At 32.0% G+C, this 18,435-nt stretch overlaps 1 protein-coding gene and 1 long non-coding RNA gene across 12 annotated transcripts in view; one reads left to right on the top strand and one right to left on the bottom strand.

Annotated features, from left to right (window-relative positions):
* LOC130448007 (uncharacterized) overlaps positions 1–6,880 on the top strand; it is a 49,668-nt gene extending 42,788 nt beyond the window's left edge. For both annotated transcript variants that reach the window (XR_008910294.1, XR_008910295.1), the window contains exons 2-3: positions 5,825–5,910; positions 5,976–6,880. This is a non-coding gene — a long non-coding RNA (uncharacterized LOC130448007). The remainder of the gene's footprint in view (positions 1–5,824; positions 5,911–5,975) is intronic.
* LOC130448002 (protein turtle) overlaps positions 1–18,435 on the bottom strand; it is a 64,485-nt gene that overhangs the window by 7,418 nt on the left and 38,632 nt on the right. For 5 of the 10 annotated variants that reach the window (XM_056785131.1, XM_056785129.1, XM_056785139.1 and 2 more), the window contains 11 exons: positions 17,966–18,150; positions 17,669–17,898; positions 15,135–15,548; positions 14,857–15,065; positions 12,359–12,566; positions 12,154–12,300; positions 10,457–10,747; positions 10,285–10,350; positions 9,790–9,975; positions 8,308–8,535; positions 7,157–7,235 (listed from right to left, as the gene is read on the bottom strand). In XM_056785131.1, coding sequence (XP_056641109.1) covers positions 7,157–7,235; positions 8,308–8,535; positions 9,790–9,975; positions 10,285–10,350; positions 10,457–10,747; positions 12,154–12,300; positions 12,359–12,566; positions 14,857–15,065; positions 15,135–15,548; positions 17,669–17,898; positions 17,966–18,150 — 2,243 coding nt within the window. The remainder of the gene's footprint in view (positions 1–7,156; positions 7,236–8,307; positions 8,536–9,789; positions 9,976–10,284; positions 10,351–10,456; positions 10,748–12,153; positions 12,301–12,358; positions 12,567–14,856; positions 15,066–15,134; positions 15,549–17,668; positions 17,899–17,965; positions 18,151–18,435) is intronic. The other 5 variants (XM_056785137.1, XM_056785134.1, XM_056785135.1 and 2 more) reach the window with 3 other exon arrangements.

An 18,435-nucleotide genomic window follows, 5' to 3' on the forward strand; every position in this document is an offset into this window, starting at 1 on the left:
TGAAACTTCAACAACAAAAAATGTTTGAAGACGTAGTCGTTGCTACAAGGTGAGTATGAACTATAAAATCACTAGTGATTTAGTGGAAATTTTAGTTTAAGTAAAATTAGCGTGTGCCGTTTAATGTTTGTTATTATTTTTTTGACGCACCTTGTATATTCTTCATTTCATGCATTACTAATTTGTAAATTATCGTTCCTGCAATAAAAATAGTTATAGACTATATTTAATCTAACACAAACACCAAAATACGCATGCTCTATTAATTTATTTTGTTAGAATGGAAGCATATATCGAAATTCATTTATTTAACACAAAAAATGATTTCCCTTTTTTATTTATTAAGACGTACACATCGGTGAAATAAAACATTTCCATTTACCTCGTAAGATGATTTTCCAGAGTTCACAATTTATTTCACAACGTCCCCTCGTTTTATTAGCAGATTTTTTTTAAATATAGTTTTGGCTTATGTCATTCTAAGGATTCTAGAAGTATGATTACCGTAGAATTTAAAACTTGGCTTCGTTAATTGACGGGAATAAATTTGAAAAATAATTTTACGAATTTTAAATTTCCGTTGAAACTGCGATGTTTTTTTAATTTTCGAATTTGAATTAGAATCATTAAAAAAGTGACTCCATGGTTGATATTAAAAAAATATCTTCAAGAATATCAAAAAAATGTCAAATAATAAATGTTTACATTATAATTTCCTACAAAAATGTTTTGAATCACATTTGATGTACTTACAATAAAAATAAATATTGAATAAATTGATAAAATATTTCAAAATGTGTTTTTTTAAACCAATATCTATTCATGTATAACAAGTAAATAACCATTTAAATTTTAGAAAGCAGTTTTTTGGATCGAAAATTGAAAATGAGGTAATTTTTTTATCAAAAAAGCTGTAGAAGTGCAATTTAAATCGCGGCATCAGATTTTCATTCAAAACAAATTTGTTTTTGTTACGCCGTCCTGATGAGATACAAAAACATCAAAACCGGTTACCTTTAAGAAAATCCGTAGATTGTTTGGCAACTTTTTATAATTAAATCATTATGATACGCGATAATTGGAAAAAACTGTTTTCATTTCCCCGCTTTTCAAAAACATTTTTATTACGTCAAACTTATAAAATCTGTTCCCTTTGCAATTCCAACTAGTCGTCCTATCCCATGAAGGCTCTCTAGTATTCTACATATTCTACAATTTCTCTCCAAGTGATCACAACAGCTTGAGAAAGGATGAATATCGTCGCTTCCTTTTCTATACCTCATGACCTGTGATTAAGTCTATTAAAGTCTTTGCTTTTAGTTGCCGTATTTCCACCTCAAAGTTTGAGAAGTTTGCCTTATCTCTAACTGCTGTTCGTTTAATTCGCAAACTAAAGAAACATTGAATCGTGGATTATCATTTTGATGTTGGTCATTTTAGATCAGCGATTCCCAAAATGGTACGAGTGAACCTCTGGAGGTCCACGAAAGGCTCGATAGAGGCATCCACAAATTTCCATCGTTAGATCAGTGGTTAAGGTGACCTCCCAGGGATCCAAAAGAGACCTCGACATGGATTTAAGCAACTCGTTATGGATCAGTGATTCTTAAATTGGTCAAATTGAAACCCTACAGATCCATGGGAGAGATTGAACCAGGGGTTTAGGTGAATTTTCATCATTAGTTCTTCACATTTTTTGATCCAAGAGGACAAACAGTTTGAGAACCTCTGTGCTACTTTTTCCTCCAAAGTATCAGTATATTGAGGGCCTAAATTATTTTGATTTATCAGTCAGGAAATTTTTTTGTTCTACAAAAATGTTAATTTCGATATAATTTTACTACTGAATAACAAAAACCGGAATATTTAAATTTTTTCAACGATTTTTTTTAACCGCTTTCATTTTTTTGTGGAGTTCACAAAACCGGTCTAATTAGGGTACAAAACATCGTTAACAACACAATGAAAAACAGGTCCCAACTTCGTTAATTATAATGTAAGTTTTCGATAGTTTCGACACGTGAAATAAATTATTATAAATAACATTTGATTTATGATTTATTTTAGATACCTTATATATCGGAAACATGAAATTTGGAAGTTTTTCCTTACACAATTTAATTAGTATCCGAGGTGTAATGTAATCAATAAATACGATCTAACAGTTACTTGTGTTTAAACATATCATATACCCTAACAGTGGCGTGCCCAGAATTTTGCTCTGGGAGGAAGGGGTCAGGGCAAAATCCACTAAACCTCCGGGGGGTCTATAATGTAGCGGGGAACCATTTTTTTATATAAGACAGATCAAATTCTAGTAATTTCTTACAAAATATAAATTGTTTGATTTGTTTCGTGGAAAATTATTATATTTTTTGGCTCGGGGGTCCTATCCCCCCCACTTGGCACGCCACTATAGCCTAATGTGTTAAAACCAGAAGTAAACTTTGATAAAATCGATCTTGAAAAACGAATTTGAATAAAATTTTGGCTCTAGTTACATAAAAGCTCATAGAATGTTAGAATTTGTCTATAGAGTGGAAATGTATCAATTGGGATCTTTGGAATCAAAAATAAAGGCGATTGAGGGGTTAAAACGTTTTAAAAACGATAAGGGAAATATAATAAAGCAATACAGTCCAGTTCCATTATGATAACCACCTTATAGACAAGATTTAGCCCTGAGTGACTTCTGAATATAAAAAACGTGCTAGATTTTGACACAATTTTTAACGCAAGATGTAGAATTTTGATAGAAAACTTCTAGGAATGATTCCAGCCGTGGAAATCAACCAACAGGAATCAATAGTGTTTCGTTCAACAAGTTTTAGCATTTTTTTTAATCGCGCCTCGTATTTTTCATTGATTTTTTTTTACTTTATGAAATATCGTGGTACGTGTCCCTAATTGCCAGAAAAGTTCACGTGTTTTCAATAATTTGAGGTTATGTTCTGTTCAGTGTGCTGTTTAAAACCACAACAATCAAATTTCACCTTTAAAAGAAGTTGTTTTTTTTTAACTAGAAGAAATTTACTTCAAATAACACGTTGTTATTGATTCAACTCCTGATAATAAAATTATCAACATCGCCTCAATGTATTAGAGGAAACAATGACCTTCTAAATCATCCGATTTAATCCCGTTGGACTTCTTTTTATGGTGAGCAATTATGGGTAATAATAAATTATGAGTTGGGACTTCTTTTAAAGGTAATGTCGAAGCTTTTTAGTGCTGGCATGTAGAAAAGAAAAAACAAAAAACTAATACGTGTGCAAAGTGCAAACAGACGAGTGGGCAGTTCAATATCTGCGTAATTCTTCACCTTTTTTCCTCCTGCGCAGATCCAGGTGGAGCATTAATAACACATTTTTTTTTATAATAGGTGATCATCGATCCATTACAAAAAAAAATCGAAAAAAATGTCTTTCGAATTAAATTTTATAAAGGCGGATAGTCAAAATAACTACACATGCGTAGCACTTATTTTATTGCCGGCATTGGTAGTTTGAACATATATAGGGTGCGGTGAAAATAATTTTTTTTGTAATGGATATAAATTTGAAACAATCGCGTTCATTTTTTTGAGGAAAAGTTTGACAAAATAGTTATCAAAAAAATTCAATTCAAATTAATCTCAAAATAAAAATTTTAACCGACTAAAAATATACTAATACTAATTAAAAGTTCCCAACAAATGTTGAGGTTAGAATATTTCTTTCTATTCATGTCACCCTGTGTCTAATAACTTTATTACTTCCCCTCGTATTACATTACTTTTCCACTGAACAGGAAATTCATTTAAAATAATTATTTATAGATTAGTATACAAGGTGTAGCCAGTAAAATATGGTGACGATTTAATCAATTAAAAATAAATTTTGTATACATTAGTATACAAGGTATGGTCAATAATACGGAATTCGAATATTGTTGTATCAAAGTTGATAAGAATAGTTAGTGACGTTAATGACATTTTTTGAAGTAATTTTGTCAAACTGCTTCGAGAATTGCGAAAAAAAATTGAAATAACTTTTTTATGAAAAGTACTATAATAATCTATGTCTCACATATCATTGCATAGTAGTGTTAACGTAATAAGTTTGATTTTTTTTGATTTCGGAAATAAGTAAATTAAAAAATTTTGTAAAATATGGAAAAACTACGAAAGCCAATTGATTGAAAAAAAAATTATGGATAGAAAATTATTCCTTTTTTACAATTAGGTTAATTTTTAATTGAGATGTGTATGAAAAGACATGCATTACGTTAACAAAACCGTCCTAAAACATAAGTCAGCCATTTTCTAAAAAAAGTTAGAAAATAAGGAAAATTTCAAATTTTCCGTGAAAAAAATTTTAAATCGGACACAGAATCTTGAAACATCGTTAATAGAGTCGAACTGTGACCTTTCACATTACGAAATTTTCCGAAAATTTGACGTACAGAGAGAAAAGAGAAATGCATATTATAGAAAAAAAATTTCAACATGACAGAAACTCCTTGGATATAACTTTGAAAAAAATCAAGCGATAAATATATATAAAAATGAAATTGTAACTTGTTCTGATCTGATGAGACCCAATTAAATACAAACTGTTCGATAGAATTTATACTGTCGTTCTTGTAACTGCGAGAAGACAATTTTGTTCTGATGAGACCTGATTAAATGTAAACTGGTCGACATAATTTATACTCTAGTTATTGTAACTGTGAAAAGACATCCTGTTTTGATGAGACCCGATTAAATAGAAACTGCTCGACAGAATTTATATTTTTGTTCTTGTAATTGCGAGAAGATATTGTTCTGTTCTAACGAAACCCGATTAAATAGAAACTAGTCAACAAGTATATTTTCGTTCTTGTAATTGAGAGACGATATAATTCTGGTCTGATGAGACCCGATTAAATAGAAACAGGTCATCAGAATTTATACTGCAAGAAAACTTTTGTTATTGTAATTGCGGGAAGTTATAGGATTATTCTGATGAGATACGAATGAATAAAAACCGGTAGATAGAATAAATACTTTTGTTGTCAGAAATTTTGATATGTAGTAACAGAAACAATGAAAATTTGTATAAATATAGATATCTAATATTCGATAATAGGTTTTAATATTTTTTTTTTCATAATTTTGAACAATAATTTTTAGAAAATGGCTGGAACGCACCTACACAAAAACGACCTGCTAAACGTGGTCAAAACATTCCAGGAACAAATGAAGCACACTTAAGTGAGAGACTGGCGGTAAAGAAAAATATGCCGTCAGCGTTTCTCACTCTACGGGCGGCCGTAAATCTCGCCAATTTAGTGCGATAATATTTTTATTATAAAAAAAAAGAAGAAGAAAAACGGTCCAATTACTTAGAAATTATTTGTTGTTATCGCAATTTTTAGCGAGATCAAAGAGCCTGACGCTTACGGTTCGTGTCTAAACTTGTCCCAGGAATTATGAAAACGCTCTCATAGTCGCGGTACGATTCCGTTTCAACCGTCCTACAAGAAGACAGGTTTTCAGTTGTTTTTTTTTTCCGATAATTCAAATTCTAATTCAGATCCAAAAGAAAAGAAGAAACTCCTCATACAGAGACGAGAAAATTCGAAAATTTTTCGTTCCGACACAAAAGTTGAGGTTAGAATGTTTTAGGTTATGTCACACTGCCTCTAACATCATAACCTCTCTTCGTATTAAGCCACTCCAATTAATAATATACTGAATGATGCAATTAATGTACAGGGTATAATCAATAATTTATAATGACCATAAAATATATTTATGCATTATCATTAAAACCAAAATTTGAGGTTAGTTTGTTTGTTTTAGGTCATGTATAACAACATCGTAACTTCCACTCGTATAGAGCAACTTATCGACTGAAAATATATTGAATGATTCAATTGATATACGAGGTATGGTCAATAAAATAAAAGTTATTCGTCAGATACAAAAATTGAGGTTAGAACGTTTGTTTTAGGTTCTGTTTGATAACATCATAACCTCATCTCGTTTTTAGCAACTTTTCGACGAAAAATTCACCGATTAATAAATTTTTATTACGGGCATGTCAAAAAAATAAATTTGTAATTTTTTTTTTGCATCAGTACTAAAATTGAGGTTAGAATGTTAAGTTTCAGGTTGTGTTTGATGACTTCACAACCTCCCTTCATTTTAAACTAATTTTCAACTATAAATTTACCAAATAGTTAATTCTTATACGGGGTATGGTCAATAAAATAAAAGTTATTCGTCAGATACAAAAATTGAGGTTAGAACGTTTGTTTTAGGTTCTGTTTGATAACATCATAACCTCATCTCGTTTTTAGCAACTTTTCGACGAAAAATTCACCGAATAATAAATTTTTATTACGGGCATGGTCAAAAAAATAAATTTGTAATTTTTTTTTGCATCAGTACTAAAATTGAGGTTAGAATGTTTAGTTTCCGGTTGTGTTTGATGACATCGTAACCTCCCTTCATTTTGAACTACTTTTCAACTATAAATTTACCAAATAGTTAATTTTTATACGGGGTATGGTCAATAAAATAAAAGTTATTTGTCAGACACAAAAGTTGAGGTTAGTATGTTTGTTTCACGTTGTGATTAATGGCATCATAACCTCCCCTCGTTTTTAACTACTTTTCGACGAAACATTTACCGAATAAATAATTCTTTTAAACGGGGTAGGGTTTATAAAAATTTGTAATTAAGTTTGATTGCATCAGTTTTTAGTTCGACGTAAAAGTTGAGGTTAGAATGTTTCAGGTTATGTCACATTGCCTCTAACACTAACTTCAACTAAAAATATACTGAATGATGTAATTATTGTACAGGGTATGGTCAATAAATTGTAATGACGATAAAATAAATTTTTTTATGCATTAGTTTTTCATTTCAACCAAAAATTGAGGTTAGAATATTCGGTTTAGGTTGTGCCTGAATTTTTGTTGGGAATAATAAATTTTTTTGGTAAATAATGGAAATTTTCACAGGATTTTTTTAATATATACCAAAATATAGACCAAAGTGAATTTTAATATTATTGATAAAGTAAACAATTTCAAACTACTACAATTAATAATAATAATAATAGGATATTAGTTTTATACCTAAAATTGAGTTTTGTGTTGTGTTGTAAATAAAAAAGTGCAACTCACTTTTTCAAAGGCACTTGACTGTCTGTAGCGTTACCTCCATTTCTCGAATCTGTTATACGACAGGCTACCATATTGTAAGCTATAAAAAAATAGCATTTTTCAATTTTTCTGTTAGCATTCAACAAAGAAAAAACAAAAAATGCCACACGCTTGTTTCACAACCACACTAAAATTACTCGATCCCTCCAAAATGCGTCCCTTTTACGACATTTTCCACCTTAAGAAAGATAAAGAATATAAATCCGGCAAATATAATGGTCGAAATCTTTCCAAAAGCTAAAGTTACGTCGTAGATAACGCGAAATGGTAACTGTGCAGCACCCAATTCCTCACGACCACCGCACACCTGTCAAAGAAGTTGATCCATTTAGAACCACCATTAAATCTTCTTCATGACTTCAATTTGGGAATGGGGACCGTAAAGAGGGCACAACATCATTGAAAGGCGTTTTCCTACCGCTATTACAAAGGTGCACATCGTCTGGGGCTTTCGAGAATACTTCCAACAGAACTAGATCGAAGGGGATACTTTTTTGACGTAAACTCTTGCGCGATTAGATTTGGTGTGTGATGTAAGATCCGATATTGATGACCTCGTTTCGTTTTGAAAGCTCTAGTATGTTAACATAGCACAGTACTGTCATTATTCGACCGACAGCAACACTTGAACATCATCCATCCATTTTGTTTTCGAGTTTCAGGATCATAGTGAAGTATTCTGGTCTCGTATTCTGTGATTATCCAGCTTCTCACTTCCTTTCATTTTTGTTCTATAAAACCTCAAATAGATAACGGTTTATTTGTTGATATCCAACTCTGCACACAACCCAAAAATGGTTAAGACGCTGGTCATCAAGTTTATATGAGTGGTAACGGATTCCATTGATTCATGCCATTGTTGGAATAGCTTCAAACACGTGATCCCATCGAAACACGTAGTATTGCCAGTTCTCGAGTCACGATTAATTTACCAGAAGTTGATTAACAACCCTCGTAGATCCACACCGTTACAGAAGAAAAAAACGAAGATTTAGAAGAAGAGATTGAAATTTCGTATGATAAAAACGACGTTTCGGCAACGATTCAAAATTAAACTACCTCATGAAGACGCTAGTAGGGAGAAAAATATTTTTGGAAATATTTGAACTAACCTTTTTCTTGTTTCCGTCGTTTGCGTTTATTGCAAATTTTGACCGCGCAAACGGACAGCGTAATGGCGACTATGAAGAAGAGGATACCACCTACGACGCCGGCAGTAAGGGCTTTGTGTTTGACGCGAGCCGGCACTGAAAATTTCACTTCTTCGCTGGTTTCGTAACTCTTGCCGGAGTAAGCCAGAATGCGGAAATAGTAAGTGCGACCGCCTACTAGGTTTTTAACTGCAAAAAACATAAAAAGAATTTTCTTTTGTACATTCGACGTCACATTACGAAACCGACGTGACTTGATTTTACGGTAAAAAGACGCGTTTCACAGTGAAAAGTTTTCATATGAAGCATAGTCTTATAGTGAAAAGTGAAATTCACAACGAATATTTCACAAAATAATGTCAAGCATATCGAAAATTGATGGAATTTCACAGAAAACATTAAAATTTCATAGTAAAAAGGCGAGTTTCACAGTGAAATGTTTTCATATGAAGAGTCTTATAGTGAAAAGTGAAGTTTCACAACGAATATTTCACAAGATAATGTCAAGGATGTCAAAAATTGATGGAATTTCAGATGAAAACATTAAAATTTCACAGGTAAAAGGCGAGTTTCACAGTGAAATGTTTTCATATGATGAGTCTTATAGTGAAAAGTGCAGTTTCATGACGAATATTTCTCAAGATAATGTTAAGGATGTCAAAAATTGATGGAATTTCACATGAAAACATTAAAATTTCACAGTAAAAGTCGAGTTTCCACGATAAAAATTAAACTTCTTTGAAGAAAACAAATTTTACGGTAAAGACACATTTCTAAGATATATGGTGAATTTTCATATGAAGTGTAGTTTTATTGTGAAAAGTGAGGTTTCACAGTAAATAATTCACATAATGTCAAAAATTGATCATACTTTTAAAGTGAAAAGTAATATTTTATAAAAGAAAGTCAATTATATCAAGACTTAATCAAATTGCACAATAAGACTTTAGGAATTCACAAAGTAGGAGCAACTTTTGCAACAAAAAAGTTTTCAGTAATAAAAATTGAATATCAGAAAAAATGTTAAATTTTTTAGAAAAGTTTTGTAATGGAAAGAGCGATTTCATAGTAAATAATGACCAGAAGAATGTCAATTATGTCAAAAATTGATGGAATTTCACAAAAAACATTCAAATTTCACAGCTAAAAGTTCTAGTTTCTATAACGAAGATTCAAACTTCTCAGAAAAAACAAATTGATCGAACTGAATCTGAAAGTTTACAGTAAAAAGACGCGTTTCACTGTGAAAAGTGAAGAATTAATCAAATTTCACAATAAAACTTTAGGACTTCACAAAGTAGCCCCAACTTTTGCAAAAAACCTGTTACGGAAAAACGAATATACATCAAAAAAAATTTCACAGTGAAAAGTCACATGAAACATAGTTTTGTAATGAAAAGTAAGGTAATAAGATATGAAAAAAATATATAAATGGGTACTTACCTAAATAATGGGTGTCTTCGGGTCTAATTTGAGCTTTGTTCAATGTCTTCCATGGTCCATCAGTCCTATATTTGATCACATAGTGTTGTATGAGTTCAGCTCTTTCAACTGGTGGCATCCACGTGATTAAGAAACCGTTACTGATCTCGTTAACGGTCAGGTTTCGGGGTACGCCTGGTTTTGGTCCTAGATACATTATATAACCAATAACAAGATACACCGTTGCCAATTTATTTAATTATAGTATTGAAAAATTTGCTTGAATTGAATTTAATTGTTAGGAGGAACTGACAACATCGTTAACAATACAAGATTTATGAAAAACGTACTGTAAAACATTTTAATTTTGCAATTAAAAAATTTTGGTTCTGTTTTAGGCCTAATTTGGTCTCATCAGTATAACACATGATAAACCACGTTTTCATATACCGTTGAAATTGTACAATAATTATTGTTTTGGAAAAAAAGTAAAAATTTTTCGATTTTTCTTCTTACCCGCATCATCGTTTGGTGTCATGAAGGGCGTTGGGGTAATTTTTATAGGTTTTTGTTGACCCACCTCTAAGCAGCCGGAATAAAAGAAGGTATAAGTCAATTTATTGAAAAATTTCACCAAAAAAATGAAAACCCCCCGAAATTCAGCTACAATAATAATAAATTTACTCACCCACAGTTCGCACTGTAATAATCTTGCTCATCATTCCATCTCCCAAAGCATTCTTTCCTATCACGTGGAATTCGTAATTAGTTCCCGGAGCTAACCTATTTATTGTTACAGTAGTCGCACCAGATGGTGTTACGGGAATCGTCGACCATTCTGTTGTTCCGGCTTCTCTGTACCACATGGTATATTCCTGTTTGTAGTCCGGGCCTCCGCTGTAGCCAGGTAACCAGCTGAGGGTTACGGAAAATTCCGTAGCTATTCCGGTAAGGTTGTATGGTGCGTGGGGTTGAGTTCCTGTCAACAGATCGACTTGTTCGGTGGATTCACACATCGTTTTATCGAAATGGCAATTATGACAATAGTGACAATGAAATTTTACAAACAAAAAGTATTTTTTTTAAAATATTGTAGATATAAGTGAATTATGAATTAAATTTTTTTTACTGTGAAAATACAGTTTTCACAGTCAAAACTCAAACGAAAAAATTCTACAAAGTTGGAAGTAAATTTTACATTAAAAAGTTTCTACCGAGAAAAGTGTAATTTCGCAGAAAAATACTGAGTTTAATTGAAAAAAATCGCAAAAAAAACAAAAGTCGAGTTTTTATAATGAACATTCAGACTTCTCTTAGGTGAAGACACTTTTTCGAGTGAAAAGTGGAATTTTGAATGAATATTTTATAGAAAAATGTCAAGTTTCATTGAAATAAGTCGATTGAAAACCAAAAAGTTGATGTTTTAAAGTGAAATTGTCGAGAAAACAAAATTTGTAGAAAAAATATTAAATTTCACGGTGAAAAGACAAGTTTTACAGCGAAATGTTTTATGGAAAAAGTCAAATTTCATTGAAATAAGTCGAATAAAAGCCAAAAAGTTGGTGATTTAAAGTGAAAATGTCGAGAAAACAAATTTTATAAAAAATATAATAAATTTTACGGTAAAAAGTCCAATTTTCACAATAACCATGGTTTTATAAAAATTTCACAGAAGATTGTCGAAGTTGTTTGAAATTCATGGAATATCACAAAGTAGAAACAAATTTTGCAAGAAATAGTTTCCATTCAATAAAAATGAATTTTGTGAAATTTTATAGTGAAAAGATATATTTCACAATGAAAAGTCAAATTTTAGAAAGTAAATAAATCAAAGTGAAACTTGGAAAGATCATAAAAAATAGAGAAATCTTCGAGGAACAAAATGAAATCCGATAGTGAAAATATTCAGATGCCAAATTTTCATAGAGACAGTGATATCTGGTGTTCATATCAAAAAAAAGCATTAAAGTTTAGATTAGTCGATTTTTTCAGGTTTTCCATTGATTTCCATTTTTTTTTTTTTGAAAAAAGTTCCTCAAACTAAATCGAATTTCACAATAAAAATTCAGTGCAACAAAAATATAATTTTACAGTGAAATGTTTTAGTTAGGTTTGCAAAGCAAAAAGGTAAGTTTTAAGTAAATATGAAATTTGATAGAAAAAAATCTGAAATTATAAACAATCTTATGGAAAATATGGAAATTTGGAAAGAACGAGTGAAATTTGAGAAGGGAAGTCAAATTTTTCACAATAAACAAGACATTTCACAGTATAGAAAAACACAATACGTAATTTTTTTTCTATTCGGGAACAAACCATTGAAAAGAAAAGCGCATAAAAATTTCGACTTAAAATTAACACGTAAACTGACGATTTGTCTCTTACCTTCTACCACTAACTGCGTCCCCGTGATGATCGTAGCTACTTCGTTGGTAGCGACGCATTGATAAAATCCGAAATCCAAGCGACGAATCGACTCCAAAGTCAAATTGCCTCCAACTAACTTGACGCGGTTCTTCGGTAGCGGAGTACCTGAGAAGAAAACGAGCCGATACAATTTTCAATAGTTGCCGGATATTAATCGACTCACCGTCTCTTCTCTGCCATTGTATGGTAGGTTTTTGTGTACCTTCGGCTTCGACGGCATCGCAGGGCATGTCGACGGACTCCCCTACTTTCCTCTGGTACATCGTTTCCGGTTCGATGATGAATGTTGGCGGTTTTCTAACCAATACTTCCATTTGTCCGGAACTACCTTGGGTACCTTGCGCGTTGTAAGGGGTACAAGTATATCGACCCTTGAAATATATAATTTATGAGTTGTTTGGAAGGTTATTAAGGCACACGCTTTTCGAAGCGAACCCTTTTTGTTCCGAAAGGGTCTTGGAATGTGAATTCTGGGGTAGACTCGTAAATTTTTAATAAACGTTACTTCGGGTATGGTAGGAAATAATTAATTATGTGTTTTTTTTTTCAATTTTGGAAACGCTGTAAGGGTTGAAAATAAATTTTGGATAAATTGTATGGTGAAAAGACAAGTTTCAAGGCAAAAAGACACGTTTCAAGGTGAAAACTCAAGTTTTGCAGGTTTCACATTTTAGAGTAACGGCAAGTTGGCAAAAAGTTAATTGAATTTTACCAAAAAAATGAGAATTGATCAAGTAAATCGGAATTTTTATGAAAAAAATTGAATTGTACATGTTTTCTCCAAGAAAACTTTGTTTTTATTGAAATAAATTGAACAGAAACCAAAATGTGAGATTTTCACAAAAAACTTTTATTACAAAAAGTTTTGTTTTTATAGAAGAAAACAAAATATTCAATAAAATTTTCGGTGAAAAGTGAAATTTCATAATTAAAAAAATAATTTCTAAGAAAAATATTGCGATTTCACAGTGAAAATTCAATTAAACATCATAGAAACAGAAAATTTAATGATGAAAAATCAAATTTTGCAAAAAATACAGTTTTTTCTCGAGAAATTTCGCAGTGAAAAGTGAAATATGAGTTTTTGCAACAAAAGAATGTAAATTTTGGCAAAAATAAATGGAATAATAATTAAGATATTACAGAAGCAAACAAAAATTCAAAATATTTTGCAGTAAAAAGACAATTTCCCATATAAAGTAAAATATGAGGTTTTCAGCACAAATTTTACAGTTTATCGTTAAGAAATATAGCAGGAAAATAAATTTTTCATAAAAAGTATAATTTCATAGTGAATATTGAGGTTTTACACAGAAAAATATAAAATTTCATATTTATAAAAATAATGAATTTACAACTAAAGTTTTATAAAAAAATTACTTTTACAAAGTTTCAAAAAAATAATTTCTAAGAAAAATAATTGCGATTTCACAGTAAAAATTTAATCACTACCATCGAAACTGAAAATTTTATGATAATAAGTTAAATACAGTTTTTCGTTGAGAAAGTTTACAGTGAAATAAATTTCCCATGAAAAGTATAATTTTATAGTGAAAACTGAGGTTTCACACAGAATAATGTCAAATTTGACAAAAATAATGGATTTACAACCAAAGTTGCACGAAAAAAATGAGTTTTACAAAAGAAAACAAAATTTAAAAAAAATCTCCGAAAGTTCATGATAAGAAAATGATTTGTAAGAAAATTATTGCGATTTCACAGTGAAAATTTAATTACATATAATAGTAACTGAAAATTTCATGGTGAAAAGCAAAATTTTACATGTTTTCGTTGAGAAAATTTATAGTAAAATAAATTTCGCATAAAAAGTATAATTTTATAGTGAAAACTGAGGTTTCACACAGAAAAATGTCAAATTTGACAGAAGTAATGGATTTTTCGTTGAGAAAGTTTACAGTGAAATAAATTTTCCATGAAAAGTATAATTTTATAGTGAAAACTGAGGTTTCACACAGAAGAATGTCAAATTTGACAAAAATAATGGATTTACAACCAAAGTTTCACGAAAAAAATGAGTTTTACAAAAGAAAACAAAGTTTCAAAAATTTCCCAAACTTCATGATAAAAAAATGATTTCTAAGAAAATTATTGCGATTTCACAATGAAAATTAAATCACATTTAATAGTAACTGAAAATTTCATGGTGACAAGCAAAATTTTACATGTTTTCGTTGAGAAAATTTATAGTAAAATAAATTTCCCATGAAAAGTATAATTTTATAGTGAAAACTGAGAAAAATTACAAAGAAATTTAAACTATTCTCGTTGAATAGTAAAGTAAAAAAATGAAATTTTATAGTGAAAAGTTAGTTTTCACAATGAAAAGTCAAATTTTATAACAAAATTTCAACAAACCAAAAGAATTTAATATTTTCTGAATTATACAAGCAAATGCTTACGAGCTTCACTTTTTTTTATATTATGATCGTTTTTCAAAAATTTAAAAAAATATTTTCGTCCTTTACCACGGAGATGAAATAAATAAATTTGACAGATTTTCTCATTTCAAACCAATTTAAATACCTACCATCTAGGGCTACCAATAAAACGTTTAATTATATACATTTCACACTACAAAAACAATTCAACAACGTTGCCACACTTTCAAAAAAATAAGGATATTGAGGAAACTATAATTACCTGATGGTTTTCATTGACTCTGGTGAACAATAACGAACCATTATTCATAATGACGATATCCTTGGTCTGGTAAGGTTCCAATAATCGTTTGTCCTTAGTCCACGTGACGTATTGCAATGGAGGATTCGCCTTAATATAACACTGAACCACGCCAGCTAGACGAAACGGCAGGTACTGTATCGTGGGAGTAAACGTTACTTTCGCCGGATCTGAAACCAAAATCAAAACACGCATATTTTTTTTTAATACACATATGTGAAAACAAAAATTCAACTTACATTCGACGTTTAAGTAGGCCGATGCTGATTGGGGTTCCCCGATACCGTTGCTAACCTCGCAAAGATATTGACCGGAATCCTCCGAACTAACCGGATTTATAACTAGAGAACCGTCTCTTTTGATGGTGACTCTCGTTTCCAATGAAGCTAATTCCTTAACCGGGGCGCCTTCCCTGAACCATTTGACGGTTACGTTGCCCGGTTGCGCTTTAGCTTCGCAATTGAATTGGACTTTTTCGCCTTCTAATTTCGTTTGGTTCGTCGGTGGTACCATAATAACTGCGCCCCCTGCTATTATCACACGAGCCGTATGCGAAATTTGACCTTCGCCGTTACGAGCTATGCAAGTGTAATCTCCTATATCTTCATGTCGGATGTTGGATATACGTAATTCGGTGCCGTCGTTGAAAATGCCTTTAAAAAAACAAATTTTTGGCGCTAAAATTCGGTTTACTTTGAAGATGGAAACATGTCTATCGAAACAAGCGTTAATTTGCACCCCAATGGCTACGAGTTCCTCGAATTTGGAAACAAAATGGGCTAAATCTGGGGAGAATACAACGGTTCGTAGCCCAATTAGGTAGTTGGTACGTTATCGTGGTAAAAGAGCATCCAATCGGTCAAATAATTCCATCCTGTATGCGTTTTTTTCCTTTTCCAGATAAATCACACCTTTGGGAATCCAAAAAACGGTGATCGTCACCTCTTCGATCGATAGGATAGTCTTCATCTTCTTTGGAGCACGTTCGTCGAGAACAATCCACTGTTTCTGTCCATGGTGTGTACTAGTGGATCCGTGTTTTCATCTACTATCACGGATTGCTCATTGAGAGCGTTAAACACTGCTCGAAACGGTATCACGATTGTTATCGAGATTGGATATGAGGGTGGCTTATCAAAAACCAACGTACAACTAAATTGAAATCCCAATTTTTGGTAGTCACCATCGAAGGAAAATAATCGCACAGCAAACGAACGTTCTTTAGTTTTCATAAGCGATTTCCTTCTTAAAAAATGAATCCATATTGCTCTTTTTCCATTTTCCAAGATCAGCTTCCACGATCGGTCAGAACAAAATTAGGACTCCAACTCGAAATCTCTATATAAGGGCCATCGGGCGGCGATGCTAAATACACATCAGACTTCCCTCGTATAACGAAAATGGACCAGAGTAACCGGGCAAGAAGGTAAAGGAAAAATGAAGATAATAAATTAGAACGTCATAAAGACCATTAAAGGAATAGGACTTCATAAAGAAAACCATTAAAGGAAATAGGACGAAAGAAAAACCATTAAAAGAATAGAACGTCATAAAGAGGAACCATTAAAGGAATAGGACTTCATAAAAGAGAAACAATTAAAGGAAATAGGACGAAGAAGAACCATTAAAAGAATAGAACGTCATAAAGAGGAACCATTCAAGGATATAGGACGAAAGAGGAACCATTCAAGGAATAGGACGTCATAAAGAGGAACCATTAAAGGAATAGGACTTCATAAAGAGGAACCATTCAAGGATATAGGACGAAAGAGGAACCATTCAAGGAATAGGACGTCATAAAGAGGAACCATTAAAGGAATAGGACTTCATAAAGAGGAACCATTAAAGGAAATAGGACGAAAGAAAAACCATTAAAAGAATAGAACGTCATAAAGAGGAACCATTAAAGGAATAGGACTTCATAAAAGAGAAACAATTAAAGGAAATAGGACGAAGAAGAACCATTAAAAGAATAGAACGTCATAAAGAGGAACCATTCAAGGATATAGGACGAAAGAGGAACCATTCAAGGAATAGGACGTCATAAAGAGGAACCATTAAAGGAATAGGACTTCATAAAGAGGAACCATTCAAGGATATAGGACGAAAGAAAAACCATTAAAAGAATAGAACGTCATAAAGAGGAACCATTAAAGGAATAGGACTTCATAAAGAGGAACCATTCAAGGATATAGGACGAAAGAGGAACCATTCAAGGAATAGGACGTCATAAAGAGGAACCATTAAAGGAATAGGACTTCATAAAAGAGAAACAATTAAAGGAAATAGGACGAAAGAAAAACCATTAAAAGAATAGAACGTCATAAAGAGGAACCATTCAAGGATATAGGACGAAAGAGGAACCATTCAAGGAATAGGACGTCATAAAGAGGAACCATTAAAGGAATAGGACTTCATAAAGAGAAACATTAAAGGAAATAGGACGAAAGAAAAACCATTAAAAGAATAGAACGTCATAAAAAGGAACCATTAAAGGAATAGGACTTCATAAAAGAGAAACAATTAAAGGAAATAGGACGAAGAAGAACCATTAAAGGAATAGAACGCCATAAAAGAGAACCATTAAAGGATTAGAATTTTATAAAGAGGAATTATTAAGGAAAATAGGACGTCATAATAGAGAGCCATTCAAGGAAATAGGACGTGTTAAAAAAAGAACCAATAGAGGAAATAGGACGTCATAAAGGAGAACCACAAAAGGGGATTAAAAAGACATAAAGGAGAACCATTAGAGGAAATGAAAGTAAATTACCTATCGTCGAAGATGGTTCGACAGGATTGGCGTCTTTGAACCAAAGAATTTCAGGAGTGGGCGTCCCTTCGGCTTGACAATTTAGAATAATGGCGTCCCCCAGGTTAACGTAGATGATATCTTCGGGTGTCACTACGAACCTGGGGGGTGCGTGCACGTCCAAATGGAACCAAGTACCGTTTTTCGGCTGATTGGGAGGACGGTTGAGGAATACCACTTTGCATTCATACCTTCAACACACGAAAAAAATCGTAGTAGTTTAGATTTTTTTTTTTGGTATATGAGTTGTGGACTCACCATCCTTGGTCCGATTCTCTAATATTTGTGAGGTTAAGGGAGGCGGCTCCATATGGGGAATCCGGCGATACCCTCGATACCCTACCTTCGTATCCTTCACCGCTGTGCGTCGGGTAACTTTCATACCAAATGTAAATCGGTATGTCCTGTCCCTTTAAAAAGTACTCAATCAGGGCGCTGCCTTTCTATATACATACAAAAATGACTTTAATCCTTCACTTCAAAATTACGATAAGCAATCATTAAATTATTTCATTGATGTATTGATTTTGAAAAAGATGAGAGTTGAAAGTAAGAAAAAGTAGGTACTACCACCACATCTGATTTTTCTAGTTAAATTTCTTTCTTAAATTAATCGTTACTAATTCAACTAGAAACTAATTTCTACCAATCTCAGATTTGTTTTCTAATGTACGAGGTACGATCAAAATTTACGTCTCCAAAGAAATGTTTTTGGTTCATTTTCAATT

Source organism: Diorhabda sublineata, chromosome 8, assembly GCF_026230105.1.
Source record: "Diorhabda sublineata isolate icDioSubl1.1 chromosome 8, icDioSubl1.1, whole genome shotgun sequence".
In the NCBI taxonomy this organism is placed as follows: domain Eukaryota; kingdom Metazoa; phylum Arthropoda; class Insecta; order Coleoptera; family Chrysomelidae; genus Diorhabda; species Diorhabda sublineata.